At 43.6% G+C, this 15,888-nt stretch overlaps 1 protein-coding gene across 1 annotated transcript; it reads left to right on the forward strand.

Moving 5' to 3' along the window:
* The first annotated feature begins 6,597 nt into the window (after positions 1 to 6,597).
* On the forward strand, positions 6,598 to 14,867 carry LOC108928062 (succinate dehydrogenase [ubiquinone] iron-sulfur subunit, mitochondrial-like). Its single transcript, XM_018741834.2, has 8 exons — positions 6,598 to 6,748; positions 9,106 to 9,245; positions 11,105 to 11,190; positions 11,545 to 11,681; positions 12,089 to 12,205; positions 13,647 to 13,748; positions 13,931 to 14,053; positions 14,500 to 14,867. The coding sequence occupies exons 1-8, from the start codon at positions 6,677 to 6,679 to the stop codon at positions 14,578 to 14,580; spliced, it is 858 nt and encodes a 285-aa protein (XP_018597350.1). The 5' UTR covers positions 6,598 to 6,676; the 3' UTR covers positions 14,581 to 14,867.
* The last annotated feature ends 1,021 nt before the right edge of the window (positions 14,868 to 15,888 follow it).

Genomic DNA, 15,888 nt, shown 5'->3' on the forward strand with positions numbered 1-15,888 from the left:
CCGCAGGGTGATCGAATACTGCCTCAAATTGTTTTTAAACTGGGCAGAAACTTTGGGTCTTCCAGATCGCAGTCACCCAGTCAAAAGTGGCGCCTGTCGGTAGAGACACCAGGTAGGTCACTTTGCTTTCATCTGTGTTATGAACACGAGTCAGGCTGGAGAACACTAACTCACACTGCAACAAAAACCCCTGGAATTTCTCAGGGAAGCCATCATATCTCATGGGGGTGGCTAGTCGAGGGTCCATCATAACCATCATGAGCAGCGCCAATAGCCCCGACATCCATCACAGGACAATCCTGGTGAAGGTGGCCATTCTCCCCACACTGCCAACAGTCTGATCCCTGCCCACCGGCCACCTGGGCAGGCTGTCTCGAGGAGAAAAATTTCAGAGGCTAAGGGGAGGGAGGGAGGGAAGGGGGAATGGGACCAGACAGGACGGGCCAAGGGCTGGGGATGAAAGGGGTTGGGGTCGAGGAGAGGCTGCCATGGCTGAAGTGGCATCCTGAATTGCAGCCAGGTGATTCTCAGCCAGCCTCATGACCTCGACGAGGGACTCCAGGCGGTGACACTGTAACTAGTTGGTGGTGGCAGCCATAAACTGCTCCAAGGCCACCAGCTCTACAGTTTTTTCCAGGTCCTGTCAGTCCAGCTGCAGCCACCTCTGGGCGGAGTCCAGAACCCTCTGGGCAAAAAGGAATGGGTGGGCCATCTCCTTCCAGGGCAGGCTGCTCAGACGTTGTCGTGCTCCTGTGGAGTAAGTCCCACCTGCTCCATGATCGCCTCCAGGAGGGCCACATAGTCACTCTCCGCAGCTTCCAGAACCTACTGGGCCATTGTCACGGCCTCCCCTGTGAACAGAGGGGTAAGTCGCAAATCCCATTCCTCAGGTCCCACCTGCAGGCCTGGGTGGTGCATTTGAAGACCACTAGGAAGGTTTCTGGGTCGCTCTTCAAGGTCATATTTGGAAGATTGATGGCGCAGTCAATGGCTCAGCGGTGCGGTCCGCAAACAACACCAGGGCCTCCACCAGGACCTGCCGCTCTGCCATCTGGGCTGTCAACATGGTGTCCAAGGATTCTTGCTGTTGGAGGTGAATCCTCTGCAGGAGATGCTCCAGCTGCTCACCATACATCAGGGCATTCCCGACTTTTAGCACCAATGTGATACATGACACAGAAGACAGCAGGTACATGTTCGTGCTCCTTTTATTTCACTCTGCCGCAGACAGTGGAACAGGTCTCGGGGGAAAGGAGTGGAGGAAATGGGGAGACCGGGATTTGGTATAGAGAAAGAGGGTCTTGTTGGGCATGTGGGTCTGAGTGGGGTTGTCGAGGTTCCTTGCTTACACTGTACATGTCATGCATCCGTCTCGGATTCACTGTCCGGCTCTGTCACCGTACTTCAGTGTTGGGCACAGGGATTGAAATAGAGGTAGTTATTAGCCCTAGGTGTGGTGAGTCCCTCCTTCTCTCCTCCCCCCTCTTCGGCAGCCCAGGCGTACCACATCCCTCCTTGAACTATCACAGGTCAGTGAGGAAATTTATATGTTAATCGATAGTTATGGGAGCTGGGATAGCCCTAAAGCTGGGAGCTTTGAAAGAGTCCTATTGCTGTAATTGAGAGGTCTTTAAATTTGAAGTTGGAAAATTTTTCAGAAATGTTGGTAGTGATCTTGGTAAGAAGAGGAGAGAGAAGGAAAACAAAGTAATCTTCTAACTTGGTTCTCTTTCCTGCCAAGAAATCTTGTCTGATGATGAAAAGAAAGAGTACATGGATTTACAGGATGAGTTGGATGATATGTTAAGCTGAAGGAGCTTTTGTGAGATCTAGAAGAACAATGAATGGAAGATGGGGAGCAAAATTAAGCTTACTTTTTCAGGTTAGAAATAAGTCATTCTAAAAGCTCTACTACTGAACAATTGAACATTGATGGCAAAATAACTGACAACCCTGCAAAGATTTCCTTGTTCTGTATTGAATTCTACAGTGATATTTACAGATCTAGATACTATGATGATTTACCAGCTCTATTCTTGCATTCAGTTAACTATTGCAAAGTTATTGCAGAAGATGACAAGAAGGCTTGCGATGATATTGTGACTCTAGAGGAGTAAATCAAATGTATTATGGGCTTGAAGAACAATAAGTCTCCTGGTAATGATGGAATCACAGCTGAATTCTATAAAATCCTCTCTGAACAACTTGCTCCTTTCTTGCTCTGAGTTTTCCTTGAAAGTATAAATAGTGGGGCACTTCCACCAGCTATGACTCAGGGAATTATTACACACACACACACATTTTCAGAACCGCTTGTCCCATACGGGGTCACGGGGAACCGGAGCCAACCCGGGAACACAGGGGCGTAAGGCCAGAGGGGGAGGGGACACACCCAGGACGGGACGCCAGTCCGTCGCAAGGCACCCCAAGCGGGACTCGAACCCCAGACCCACGGGAGAGCAGGACTGCGGTCCAACCCACTGCGCTACCGCACCCCGCTGGAATTATTACATGAATCCCTAAATCTACAAAGGATTTGGCTTCTTTAGAGAATTGGTGTCCCATATTCAATAATGATTATAAAATATTTGCCTCCATATTTGCCCTAAGGATCAAAAATGTAAAAGTATTATAGACGAAACACAACATGGCTTCATGAGAAAGCAACACATTGCTAATAATATTAAGTTAGTACAGGCGGTCCCTGGATTTTGAATGAGTTCCATTCCTAAGTCTGTCTTTCAGTTGGATTTGTATGCAAACAGTTAGGTATGGTTCGTGTCTAACGTCAATAAGTCACAGGAGAAACTCTTAACAGCAACGTGGTCCGTGTCATACTGAGTGGGCAGGAGACTGAGGTGTGTGTGTGGACCCAGCTGTGGGATCTTTATTGCTGGTACACTAGGGAGCAGACAAGATTTGTGGTTGGGGACAGGCGTGGGTTGGTCAATGCACAAACATAGCTCTTGGGGAGGATCCAACATTGTAGTTGAGGAGGTGATGCAAGTGTTGGGATACATGGACGTCAGAAGCGGAGACTGGGGAGAACAAGGGACATGGAAGGACGGGTAAGTTGTCGTGGGTTCACTCGAGAGCTCTGGAGAGAAAGGTTTCTCAAATGAGATTGCCAACCAGGGTGTGTGAGTGTGGCTTATTTATACCCCGCTGCTCTGATTTCAGGCAGGTGTTGACATTTGGGGTGAGGTTATGGGCATGACAGTCCAACTGAAAAGAAGGAAGTCTTTGTCCTACCTTAAGCTCATGTGCCCACGAACTGCTGTAGACACGCAATGTTTTGATGCATGTCGCAAAATAGTACCCATTTCTTATTACAAATGATTGTATGTATATTGAATTTTTAATATAGTAGGCCTTACGGGGGGGGTGGTTCATAACTACTGGATTTACGTAAATCGAACATTCATAACCCGGGGACTGCCTATATTGGATTTATTGCACTGTAATGAATACATAGATACTATAGCTACATACTTTTTTTTTAGGCTTTTATAAAGCCTTTGATTCATTGGAAAAAATTCATTTTAAATGCTCTCGAAAAATTTGCAGTTTTTTTCTGTAATGGCATCAACATTCTACACAAGAATGGCAATAGCTGTATTAAGATGAAATACTGTACAGATTCAGTCTGTCTCGCGGGATTGGACAGGGCTGTCCAATCTCCCCATATTTCTATCTCCTTGCCTCTCAACTTCTTTGAACCCACTTGTTGGAAAATAAGTTACAGGGTATTTTCATTGCTAGCCGATAAATCCTCTGTCAATTGGCAGATAACGTTACAGTCTTTCTCAGGGACTCCTCCCTAATACCACCTTTTGCTCTTATTGAAGAATTTTCTAAAGCACCAGGACTCTCTCTGAACCTCAACAAATGTAAATTAATGGCAATCAAGAATAATACAGACCCCAATAAATGTGGTATTACTGTAAAAAAAGAAGTGACATGTTTGAGCGTCATAATAACTCACACACACACATTTTCAGAACCGCTTATCCCATACGGGGTCGCGGGGAACCGGAGCCTACCCGGCAACACAGGGCGTAAGGCCGGAGGGGGAGGGGACACACCCAGGACGGGACGCCAGTCCGTCGCAAGGCACCCCAAGCGGGACTCGAACCCTAGACCCACCGGAGAGCAGGACTGTGGTCCAACCCACTGCGCCACCACACCCCCCATTGTCATAATAACTAAAGATGAAAATTTAAGGTGTCATATCAATCTAAATCCGGTTATTGAGAAAACGCAGAAGAAATTACACTCCTGGTTACAGAGAGATTTATCATTAAGAGGAAGAACTTTACTGACAAACGCAGGAGGATTATCCAGACTAACATGCACTGCTCTTTCTCTCCACATCAATTATCCAGTGACTAAAACAATTGACAAGATGCTTTTCAATGTTATATGGAAGAACACACACACACACACACACACACACACACACACCGTCTGAACTGCTTGTCTCATACAGGGTTGCGGGGAGCTGGAGCGAAACCTGGCAACACAGGGCGCAAGGCTGGAGGGGAAGAGGACACGCCCAGGACAGGACGCCAGTCCGCCGCAGGGCACCCCAAGCAGGACTCGAACCCCAGACCCACTGGAGAGCAGGACCCAGTCCAACCCACTGCGCCACCACGCCCCCCTATGGAAGGACAGCACACATTAAATTAAAAAAACTGTAAAAACTAACACATATGTATGTGGGGGGTATCAATTTCTTTGATTTTGCAACATTGAATAGCACCTTTAAAATAAACGTGCTCAAACTGTTCTTTAATACTCCATCCTCTATTTGGAATCCCATCCCTCATTATATCTTCACTAAGATAGGTGGCCTCCGATTTATCCTAATGTGTAATTACAATGTAGTAAAATCCCCATCAAACTGTCGTTTCCATAAAGAGGTGCTCTTGGCTTGGTCACTGGCTTATAAAAACAATTTCTCTCCAAGTAAATATGTCATCTGGAACGACAGGGATATTCTGTATGAACACAACTCTTTGTTTCTTGAAAGCTGGGTTAAAAATGACGTTTTATTGCTGAAACAGCACTTTAATTCTGGTGGACATCTAATAAGCTCTGATGAATTCCTGACTAAGTACAAGACACCTGTTACGCCAAAGGAATTTGCCATAGTTTTTGATGCAACACCATCAGGTGTCATCATGCTGTTAAAAAACTAACAGCCTCCTTCAACCCCTGTCATTCCAGACATGGATCTGTGTTCCTCTGCTGTGGGGTAGATCTATTTCTCACCAGTTTTCACAGAAACAACAGAGCGATCAGAGCCTTGTTCCACAGGGATATTGTTAGAGTGCCATGTGTGGGCCCGTACTGGAATAAATTTATTGATAATATCCCTTGGCAAACGTATGGATGTTACCTGTGAAATTCCTTTTGACAAATAAAGCGAGAAAAGTCTCCTATAAATTAATCCACAAATTTTACCCACGTAAATGCTTTATACAAAGACTTAGAAAAGGCATTGACACCAGGTGTTCATTTTGTGAAGGTCCCTCAGAAACAGCTCTCTACCAATTTTGGTTGTGTAGATACACACAAAAAATCGGGTCGGTCCTTCTCAATACAGCGGAAGCCTGGTTTTCGTCAGATTTATCTTTTACTTTTAAGCATGTTTTGCTTGGATTTCACAAATGTGATAGAGATGACGATAAGCACCCTATAATTAACCTTATCTTTTTATTTGCCAAATATTATATACATAAGTGTAAATTTAGTAACTCAAATCCTCTTTCTCGTTTGTAAAAGAAATTATATTTACATTTATTTATTTATCAATGTGTGTGTGTGTGTGTGTGTGTGTGTATTTATCAGACGCTTTTCTCAAAGTGACTTACAATGGATACTATGTAGTGTTACCAGCGTACACAGCTTATTCACGAGGGTGACTTAACACTGCTAGATACACTACTTACAATGGGTTACTGATCCATACATCAATGGAACACACTCTCTCTGCGTCACTTACACACTATATTAAACACTAAATTAAACATTATAAAAACACTATTTTACTTTCTAAAAACCCCAAAGCCTTAGTTTTATTGAAATCTTTCCCCATTCGTGATGAATGTCTTTATTTAATTTTTCTGTATATTTTTGTTTTATATATATATATATATATATAGATATAGATATACCCGTCCTGGGTGTGTCCCCTCCCCCTCCGGCCTTCCGCCCTGTGTTGCCGGGTAGGCTCTGGCTCCCCGCGAACCCGTATGGGACAAGCGGTTCAGAAAATGTGTGTGTGTGTGTGTGTATATATATATAGAAAATTTATGTACTTGTTTATTTTGTGAATTTTTTTGTAAATTTTCTTTTCTTTCTGTATTCCCTCTGGCATTGTTGTTTCTTGTAATACAGTATTTGGATCTGGTTCCGTGTTTTCTTTATGATCCAAATTTTTGTAATTACTGCTTTTTGTCAATAAAGTTCTTTTAAAAAATTAATACTATATATTTAATTACGCGTATACGTTCGGCGAGCATTGATGACGTATAGATTACACAATACCGCTCTCGGCGAAAAATGATGACGTAGATTACGCAATCCTGATTTCAGCGAATGACGTTCACGAAAAAGTAAGCAGAAGGCGCGGCTACTGGAGCACTTGGGACCTTGTTCTTCGATTGTGAACATGTCCGCTGTGTTTTTCACCTTGAGTCGCGGTGGGCTCATCGTGGCGGCCAGGCATCCCGCCGGCGCACTGGTAAGAAGGCGGCAGAGGGGGGCTGCAGCGGTGATCGGAAAAACGAACTCGGGGGTTGACAAGAAACGGAGGAGATACATGATCATGATGTTACACAACGACGTCCTCGATGCGATGGCGTCACGGTCGTGTGTGTGATATGTCCTGGGACCTACAGTGTTTTTATTGTGTATTTGGGTATCGTTCCGAATATTCCTACTACCGAGCCGTTTCGTGCCTCAAGTGTATATATCCGCCGGCTCTCTCTCCTCACCAAGCAGTTGCAGTGAGTCTGAGTGTGTGTGTCTGCGCGCGCTCAGGGCCAGCTGAATCCAGGTAGTCACCGCAAAGTAACCTTGGTCTGGCTTCTGTCCGACCTGCGCGGTGTTCTTCAGTCCAGATTTATCGCCGCGAAAACGGATAACAACACCTGTGTGAGCTGTGTGTACAGGTGTCAGGTGACACATGCTGCTGCATAATCTCAGCGCGAGACAGACGCACGTGCTAGACTAGTAGTCTACTAAGTAGAGCAGACAACACACTGGTGGTGCGCTGACGACCCCCTGCTACCTGGTTGACTTTAGAGACTTAAAAAGGTGACCGAATCAAAAGTGTAAAATAACTGAATTATAGCGTTTTATTCGTTCGTATTCGCTGTGTGGAGTTTGCATGTTCTCCCCGTGTCTGTATGGGTTACCTCTGGGTGCTCTGGTTTCCTCCCACAGTCCAAAGACATGCTGTTCAGGTTCACCCATAGTGTGTGAGTGAGAGAGAGAGCGTGTATGTGTCTATTCCACTGATGTATAGATGAGTGACCCGTTGTAAGTAGTGTATCTAGCAGTGAAAGTCACCTTGGTGAATAAGGTGTGTGGGCTCATAACACTACATAGAGTTCATTGGAAGTTGCTTTGGAGAAAAGTGTCTGATAAATAAATAAGTCACATACACACGCTGTCTGAAACCGCTTGTCCCAAGTGGAGTCGCGGTGAACCGGAGCCTAACCTGGCAGCACAGGACACAAGGCAGGAGGGGGAGGGAACACACCCAGAGCAGGTCGCCAGTGTGCTGCAAGGCATCCCAAGCAGGACTCGAACCCCAGACCAACCACAGAGCAGGCCTCGGCCAAACCCGCTGCGCCTTTACTCCCCCCCCGAAATAAATAATCGTCATGTAAAATGTAAATGTGTTGGTTCTGAGCAGATAGGTTTTTGTCACACTTTGATGCAAACACACACTGGTGGTCACCTTCTCTTGTGTTGGGGGACTGTGACTGCTGTCATGTGTCCCTGCGACTACCAAGGGGCGTGGAGGAAAAGTCGGCAAAATTGAGACATGAGGTCAGGCTTTTATTTGGCCTAGTACCTTTGCACCTACAGGTGGTCCTTGACTTAGAACTCATACTACTTGCAACCACCTAGACCTTCAACGGCTACACCATTACCTGTCATATTATTTTATCATTTAATTTTTTGTTTATGCCCCTACATGGGCATTAACAAAAAAAGAGCAGCAAAGGTTGTCGGTTGCCGAAAGGGCAATGGAGCACAGAATGGTCTGTGTGACATCCCTAGACTACGTAACCAACGACACGCTGAGGGAAAAGCAGTGGAGTAAACGACGTTGTGGTACAATACAGGCAGAAGAAGATGAGATGGGCAGGGCACAGTACAAATAGTGGACAACCAAAGGACCACACTCCTAGCTGAGTGGTACCCAAGCGAACAAAAATGACCACCTGGACGACCCCCAAAAAGATGGAAGGCCGATCTCGTCAGATGGGAAGGCCATCTGTGGAGAAGAAAAGCAAGGATTGTTTATACTGTATATCCTTATGGTTCATGTAATATATGGGAATGTTTGGCTTACTTATGATGGGTTTGTTGGAATATAAGCCTATTCAACATACAATTTACTGTAAACATACAGTTTCAAAGCTTGAAGAAACAATAAATAAATGCTCTACAAACAGCACAATCACATACAGGGTTGTGTATGAGTGTCTCTCAGAAGTACGGGCATAAAAGGGAAATGCCAGCGGTGATTAAATAATTAGGTGTAACTGGTGACACTTTAATAAATACATTACTGTTACTTTAGGAGCGGGACCAACCAGCATGTAGGCGTCCATTCAGCTGTGCATATGGGTTGTGATGCGCACTTCAGTGGTTGATAAGGGAAATTGTTTGATTAGTAAGGCTATTTTTTTTTCCCCCTCATTTTGTGCTTATTTTTCTGTGTCACTGCTTGGGTTATGTGATTGCTGAGTGTGGAGTGTTGTAATGATATTCCATGTACAATTTGTAGTTCTTTGTGGTTCCCTGCACATAGACTAAGCTCTGCTTTGTCATTTCTCTCCCTCACTTGTGTGTATCTCCTAGATCATGCGATGTGCGCAGACAGCAGCTGCTGCAGCACCAGCCACACAACCCCGGCTGAAGAAGTTCCAGGTGTACCGGTGGGACCCTGACACCCCTGGGGACAAGCCCCGTATGCAGACATTTGAGGTTGATCTGAACAGGTGAGTGTGACAAGGGCCTTGAGGTGAGCCCTGTCCGCCATGTAGGAGTGGTCTAAGAACAGGGCTTATACATCTGCATCATGCATTACCTGTCTGTCCTTTGCCATAGACAGAGCTGTTGTATGGAGTGTAAGAACTGATCCTTCTCAGACAGTTTTTGGTTTTTTGGAGTCTTAGTGGGGAGGTGTCCCTGGGGAGGTGTTCCGGGCATGTCCCACTGGGAGGAGGCCTCGGGGCAGACCCAGGACACGTTGGAGAGACTACGTCTCCCAGCTGGCCTGGGAATGCCTTGGGGTTCCCCCAGAGGAGCTGGAGGAGGTGTGCAGGGAGAGGGAAGTCTGGGGGGCTCTGCTTGGACTACTGCACCCGCGACCCGGTCCCAGATAAGTGGAGGAAGATGAATGGATGGATGGATGGATGGAGTCTTAGTGATCAGCCATGTCATACGTCACTATATTACATAATGTTATGTATAACTACATAATGCTTATACAATATTTTGTAATACATGTATGATACATATGAAATAAGAATATAAAAAGAAAAATATATGTAATGGGATAAAATAACATAATTACACACAAACACACACACTGGCTGAAACCATTCATCCCAAGTGGGGTTGCGGTGAGCCAGAGCCTAACCTGGCAACACAGAGCACAAGGCCGGAGGGGGAGGGGACACACCCAGGACTGGACGTCAGTCTCTCGCAAGGCACCCCAAGCGGGACTTGAACCACAGACCCGCCAGAGAGCAGGACCCGGTCAAACCCGCTGCTCCTCCTTGCCCCCCTTAAGAGTAAATAATAAGTGTATAATGTAATAACATAAAATTTACTTTTGCAAACGTCATATGTTCCTGAAAAACTTTGATAGGTGAATTCTCATAAATCAAAGAGATAATCACCATTTCTTTCAGTGGTTAAACTTGTAATAGGTTCCTGAATCCCAAAATGAGCAGTTATTTATACTGAAACCAACAAATCACATTGAAATGGACAAAATTACATCAGTAGGTATCCCTAGTTATTTCATTAAGTACTCTGACACTGTATGTATACCATCTTCATAATAGCTGTTGTGAATGTTCATTACGTGCACAGTACATAAGTAAAACATCCACACATTTTACGATGGTGCTGAGGGGGAGAACTAATTTAGTTCCCTTGTGGTGCGTTGCATCAACACTGTCTGTGTACATAGCTGAGTGAATTTACAAGTTCCATTATACTCTGATAAGGGGAAGAATGTTCTTCTGGGTTGTTACTAGTGTTTAGTGTTCAATCTGTTTGCATTGTGGGACATCTGTTCTAGGCTGGACAAGGGTTGTATGGTGTGGAGTGACCTGCATGGGGTTCAGCTGTGCTGTGTGTTAGTTTCTGTAATGTCCTGTTCAATAAGGAGTATTTTTATAGATGACCACAGGGTGCAACTGTACACTGGGACTACAGATAGTCATCCATATAAATACAGCTCGCTTGTTTGCAGAGTGCACAAAATCCAAATATGGTCCTCATAAAAAGCCAAAGAAAATAAAGAAAAGTCTCCTAAGCTGAAGTTGGAGCATTAGAGGAAACTGCTCATAAAGTTAAATTCTCCTAACTCAAGTGGTTGTGTGTCAGGGTGTGACTGTAATGAAAAAGTGAATATTGATTAAGGATTATCAATTTTTATATGAATTTCCTTTTAATGCTAGGCATGTTGTATTCATTGTAAAATTTGTCAATGCTTTAAAATGTCCCTGAAGGGAAACCAGCTTTGTGAGGATTGAAGAAGAAAGTAAGGAAGGAAACATTGCTACTTGTTTTCATACCCATGTGCCTTGACTTCATGCTGTTTGCTGTCCCTTTTACCCAACAGCTGTGGTCCCATGGTGCTGGATGCGCTCATTAAGATCAAGAACGAGATTGACCCCACTCTCACGTTCCGCCGGTCCTGCCGGGAAGGTGAGGGACCAAGTGAAAAGATGAGATGCCACTGGTGCTGTTGGCTGTTTTTTCAGTTCCCTGCTCAACCTCTGTTACAGTCTATATACAGAAGGCCAATGACTTGTGCTGTTTGCTAATGGCAGTCCTGTTTGGTTGTTTGGGAAAGAGTATTGTTTCAGTGGTACCATCTGGTGCAAGATCCATCGGAAATGTAGTCTGTCAGCAGGTTCCTTTGAGCTATCACTGCAATAGCATCACATTGGCAGTGCATCTGGTGAAGGGATGTGCTTTCATTGTAGTGATTTGTTAAATTTGTAGTGTCCATGGAGGCACCTCCTACATCAGTCATCTGTGTCCTGTGCTGCTCTTCAGGTATTTGCGGATCCTGTGCTATGAACATTAATGGTGGCAACACGCTGGCCTGCTTGAACAGGATCGATACCAATACCAGCAAGGCAGCAAAGATCTACCCCCTGCCACACATGTATGTTGTCAAGGACCTTGTACCTGTGAGTATCTGTGTACCTGAGCGTCTGAGTAACTGAGAGACTGAATTGTCCATATTAGTTTGTGTGTAGGGGACAGCCGGTGGCATAATGATAAGAATTGCTTCTTTGGGGGGCACGGTGGCACAGCAGGTTTAGCCTGTGCCTGCTCTCTGGTGGGTCTGGGGTTTGAGTCCTGCTTGGGGTGCCTTGCAACGGACTGGAGTCCCATCCTGGGTGTGTCGCCTCCCCCTCCAGCCTTATACCCTGTGTTGCCGGGTTAGGCTCCGGCTCACCACGACCCCACATGGGACAAGTGGTTTCAGAAAATGTGTGTGAAATGTAGTTTGTGTGTGAGTATTGGAGAACACCTTGTCTGGTTAGGATTATAGATTGTAGTTTGATCATATTTTGTGGGTCTTGCATTCCAGGACATGAGTAACTTCTATGCCCAGTACAAGTCCATTGAGCCCTACCTGAAGAAGAAGGATGAGTCCAAGCAGGGCAAGGAGCAGTATCTTCAGTCTGTGGAGGACAGGCAGAAGCTGGTATGGAGAAGGTTGAGCTGCTTAATCTGGACACAACAGGCTGGCATACAGTTGGTTTGGCTGGAAAAACCCTACTGCTGTGGTAGGGTGGAAATGCAGCCTGGGTGGTTTCTACACTGGGTCCTCAAATTAGGAACGCAATTGGGATAGGAAGTCAGTTACTAACTGGACTTTTTGGTGTGTCGTAAATACGCACAGGAACAGTGAGCCTGCAGAAAAACAGATATCAGACTGTAGGCAAGTGGCTTTCCTGTAGTAGTATATGGCAAAGTCATTGCTGCATAGTAGTATTCATATGTGCTTTTGATATGTAAACATCAAGTATTGTAAATACACTACCATTCAAAAGTTTGGAATCACCCAGAAATTGTAATGTTTCTGAAAGAACTGATATTTTTTCTTATCAAGGCACCATTAAATACCATTGTCCCCTGCAATGGTGAAGGCGTAGACTCCTTTGTTCGTAATACTCTTTTCTAGTCATCCACCATCCAATGTCTGTGTTCTTTTGTCTGTATTAATCTTTTTTTTTTTTACTTGCCAGGTACAGAAATAGCTTTTTCTTTAAAACTCTGCTTCTAAGGCCATCATCCCAAAAGGTGTCTTTTCACTGCAGATGACAATAGTATTTTGTATGTAATATTTAAGAAAGCAGCCAACTGAAAACCTGTAAGGCATCTGTTTCTCAAGTTGCAGACTCTGATGTACTTATCCTCTTATTCAGTTGTGCAACTGGGCCTTCTGCTTCTTTTTCCATCCTGGTTAGATCCAGTTTGCACTCTTCTGTCAAGACAATAGCTGACACCTTTGTATGAAGTCTTGAGTTTCTTGGCAATTTGAATAATTGTGGCATGGATTAACCTTCATTTCGCAAAACAATACGCTGACGTGTTTCTTAAGAAAGCTGTTTTGTTTTGGCCATTTTTAAACCCAGAATTGCATTATAGGAATGCCAGTACCTTGCAACCTTAGGAAAGACAATGCCTTTGGTTTCTTGAAAAGAATATTAGTTTCAGTTGTACTAACACAATTACAAAGGTTTCTCTACCATTAGGACCCTTACCATCTGAGTTTACCATTAGGACACTGGATTAATGGCTGCTGACAGTGGGCTCTGCAGTCATGTGAATAAGTTATACTGTAAATCAGGCATTTGAAGCACTAATATCCATTAGTAGTAAAGTCTTTCCTCTATTGTTAAATCAGTTCAATGGGACCTTGATTTTTTAAAAAAAAGTCTGTTCTTTTAAACACATGAAAATTTCTGGGTCATTCCAAACTTTTGAATACTAGTATATGTTTAGTTTGTGAGAGTATGTGTTAACTGTGTAATATGTAACAGCTATGAAAGTGTTGAACTAGTACGGGTAGGTAGCCACAGAGTGTTATAGAGTAATTAATGAAGGGAACTGCCTTGTGATATAATAACTGATGTTCCCAGGATGGACTGTATGAGTGCATCCTGTGTGCCTGCTGTAGCACCAGCTGCCCCAGCTACTGGTGGAATGGGGACAAGTACCTGGGCCCTGCTGTCCTCATGCAGGTCTGTACACTGGAGAGAATACTGTGTGTGTGATAAATACCAGTATAATGTGCTTTTCTAGGATGCCTTTGCAATGATCCTTTGGTTCTGTGACACATTTTCCACTGCAGTATCCTTTAATTGTGTCATGTGCTTTTATTGTGATACAAGGCAATGATGCATTTCCATGACACCCCTCATAGGCATACCGCTGGATGATTGACTCGCGTGATGATTTCACAGAAGAGCGCCTATCCAAACTTCAGGATCCCTTTTCCCTATACCGCTGTCACACCATTATGAACTGCACCCAAACTTGCCCCAAGGTCTGTAGCCATCTACAAGGCAGCCCATGACGCTTCTTTGGCGCAGTTACGTTTATGTAATTTGAAAATGCAGGGATTCTGTGGTTATGCAAATACGGTAAAGGGCCACAATATTACAAAAATGCAAACAGCTAATTCAACCTCAACAAAGGCCAGTCCTGCCATGCTATGGGGTTGCTTAGCAACCTAACCTTTTTCTGTTTCTTTGTACTCTGACAGGTAGTTGCTGGTTTTTCCATCTTGGGTAGATAGTATATTGAACTTTTAGGTGTCATGCTCCATATAGAGGTTTAATTCTTGGTTCCTGGACACTGACTAGGCTATACACAGAGGAGCTCATTTGGAGTGATGTCTAAAAGCAACTAGGAAATAACCAAAACTAAATGATTAAAACAGGTGTATACTTCACAGTAACATAATTCCATTTTCATTCTCGTTTCCTTTAGGGACTGAACCCCGGAAAGGCAATAGCAGAGATCAAGAAAATGATGACAACTTACAAAGAGAAGAGATCATCTGCTGTGTGACCTCCGGTCTCTAACTTCCTTATAAATTATCTGTTTTGAAGTTTGTCTTACTTGTAGACTATTTACTCAGCATCTGTACACTCCAACACTGGTGGTATGTAACAGCATCAAAGAATAAAATTCATACTCTGTCCTTGTGTCTTGTACAGTATGTGTGTTTTACTTGGAAAAGAGTATATTAAATATTTTAGAAGAACTTTGTGTCTGAGTGTTAATATACCAGTGTTATAATAAATGTTGGTTCATTACACATGTCTGTGCTTTATGAGTGATTCAACTTAAGAGACCTGTACTGTTAAAAATAACATTAAAAAAAAAATTTAAAGACATTTTGCTTATTTTTTCAAAATGTACATTCTTGAAATGTAGCAATTTTCATGTGGTTCCTAAGCAGCACATTACTTTTGTACAGCTGTGGTCAATTTCTCAATGCCGAAGCAGCAGATTTTATCTGCTGGCATAAGCAGTTGTCTGCAGGAGTTCAAGTTCTCGTCCCTGAGTTATCTATTACTCAGTTCTTTATTAAAGTGCTTATGTTAGACTTGTGTACTGGGGTTTGGCATCCATTTGTTTGTGATAGAACTAAAAGACATTACTAAGTGCAGAACAAGAATCTTGTGTCAAGAGAAAGGATCAAAGTCCATAGCTGATTAAATGACTGGACAAAAATGGAGATACAGTATTGTGTGTGTGTGTGTGGCAAAGGGGGGCAGAGCTGGACTGTCCAAACACCTGTGAACAACTAACCAGTGTATTAATAACAGCCTATTTACTCTTCTCCCAGCTTAGTAGTAGAAAGTGAGAAAGAAGTAAGGCAAATTCTGATGGCCCATGTGCTCATTCTTCACCATATTTTTGTTATTACATTTGCAATAATTTTGTCAGTTTTCTCCAGGGAGACTCACAGTGATTTTATAAAACTGGGTAATTTTTAGTGTATCGATTCAGTGTAGGTACTTTGGCTGTTGGTGCAACAGCAGGAGCTGTGATTCAAACTCAGGTCCTTTGAATAATTACAAAAAATAAAACTTATAACTCAGTAATTCTCCATGTAGGAAGTACACTGTTGCATACCCTATAGACTGGACTTTCTTGACCCTGCACTGGACTCGCAGTTATTCAAAAGGGATGAATGAATGAAAATAAAACATTAAAAGGCAAGGTAAAAATAATATTAGAGCTGTTAGAAATATTACAATATGTTTGTGTTATTGTCATATAAAAATGTCTGGTATTTTAATTATTTTTTTAGGTGACATTCATCCATGAAGTAATATTTTTTTCCGTAAGAAATATTGATTATAACAA

This window comes from Scleropages formosus, chromosome 25 (genome assembly GCF_900964775.1).
Source record: "Scleropages formosus chromosome 25, fSclFor1.1, whole genome shotgun sequence".
NCBI classification, from domain to species: Eukaryota; Metazoa; Chordata; class Actinopteri; order Osteoglossiformes; family Osteoglossidae; genus Scleropages; species Scleropages formosus.

What these genes read in the sequence shown, in the direction of transcription:
- LOC108928062 (XM_018741834.2), top strand. Translation starts at nt 6,677, where the DNA reads ATGTCCGCTGTGTTTTTCACCTTGAGTCGCGGTGGGCTCATCGTGGCG. An exon ending in CCGCCGGTCCTGCCGGGAAG is followed by an intron (nt 11,191 to 11,544) that starts GTGAGGGACCAA and finishes GCTGCTCTTCAG; the next exon opens with GTATTTGCGGATCCTGTGCT. An exon ending in GCACCCAAACTTGCCCCAAG is followed by an intron (nt 14,054 to 14,499) that starts GTCTGTAGCCAT and finishes CGTTTCCTTTAG; the next exon opens with GGACTGAACCCCGGAAAGGC.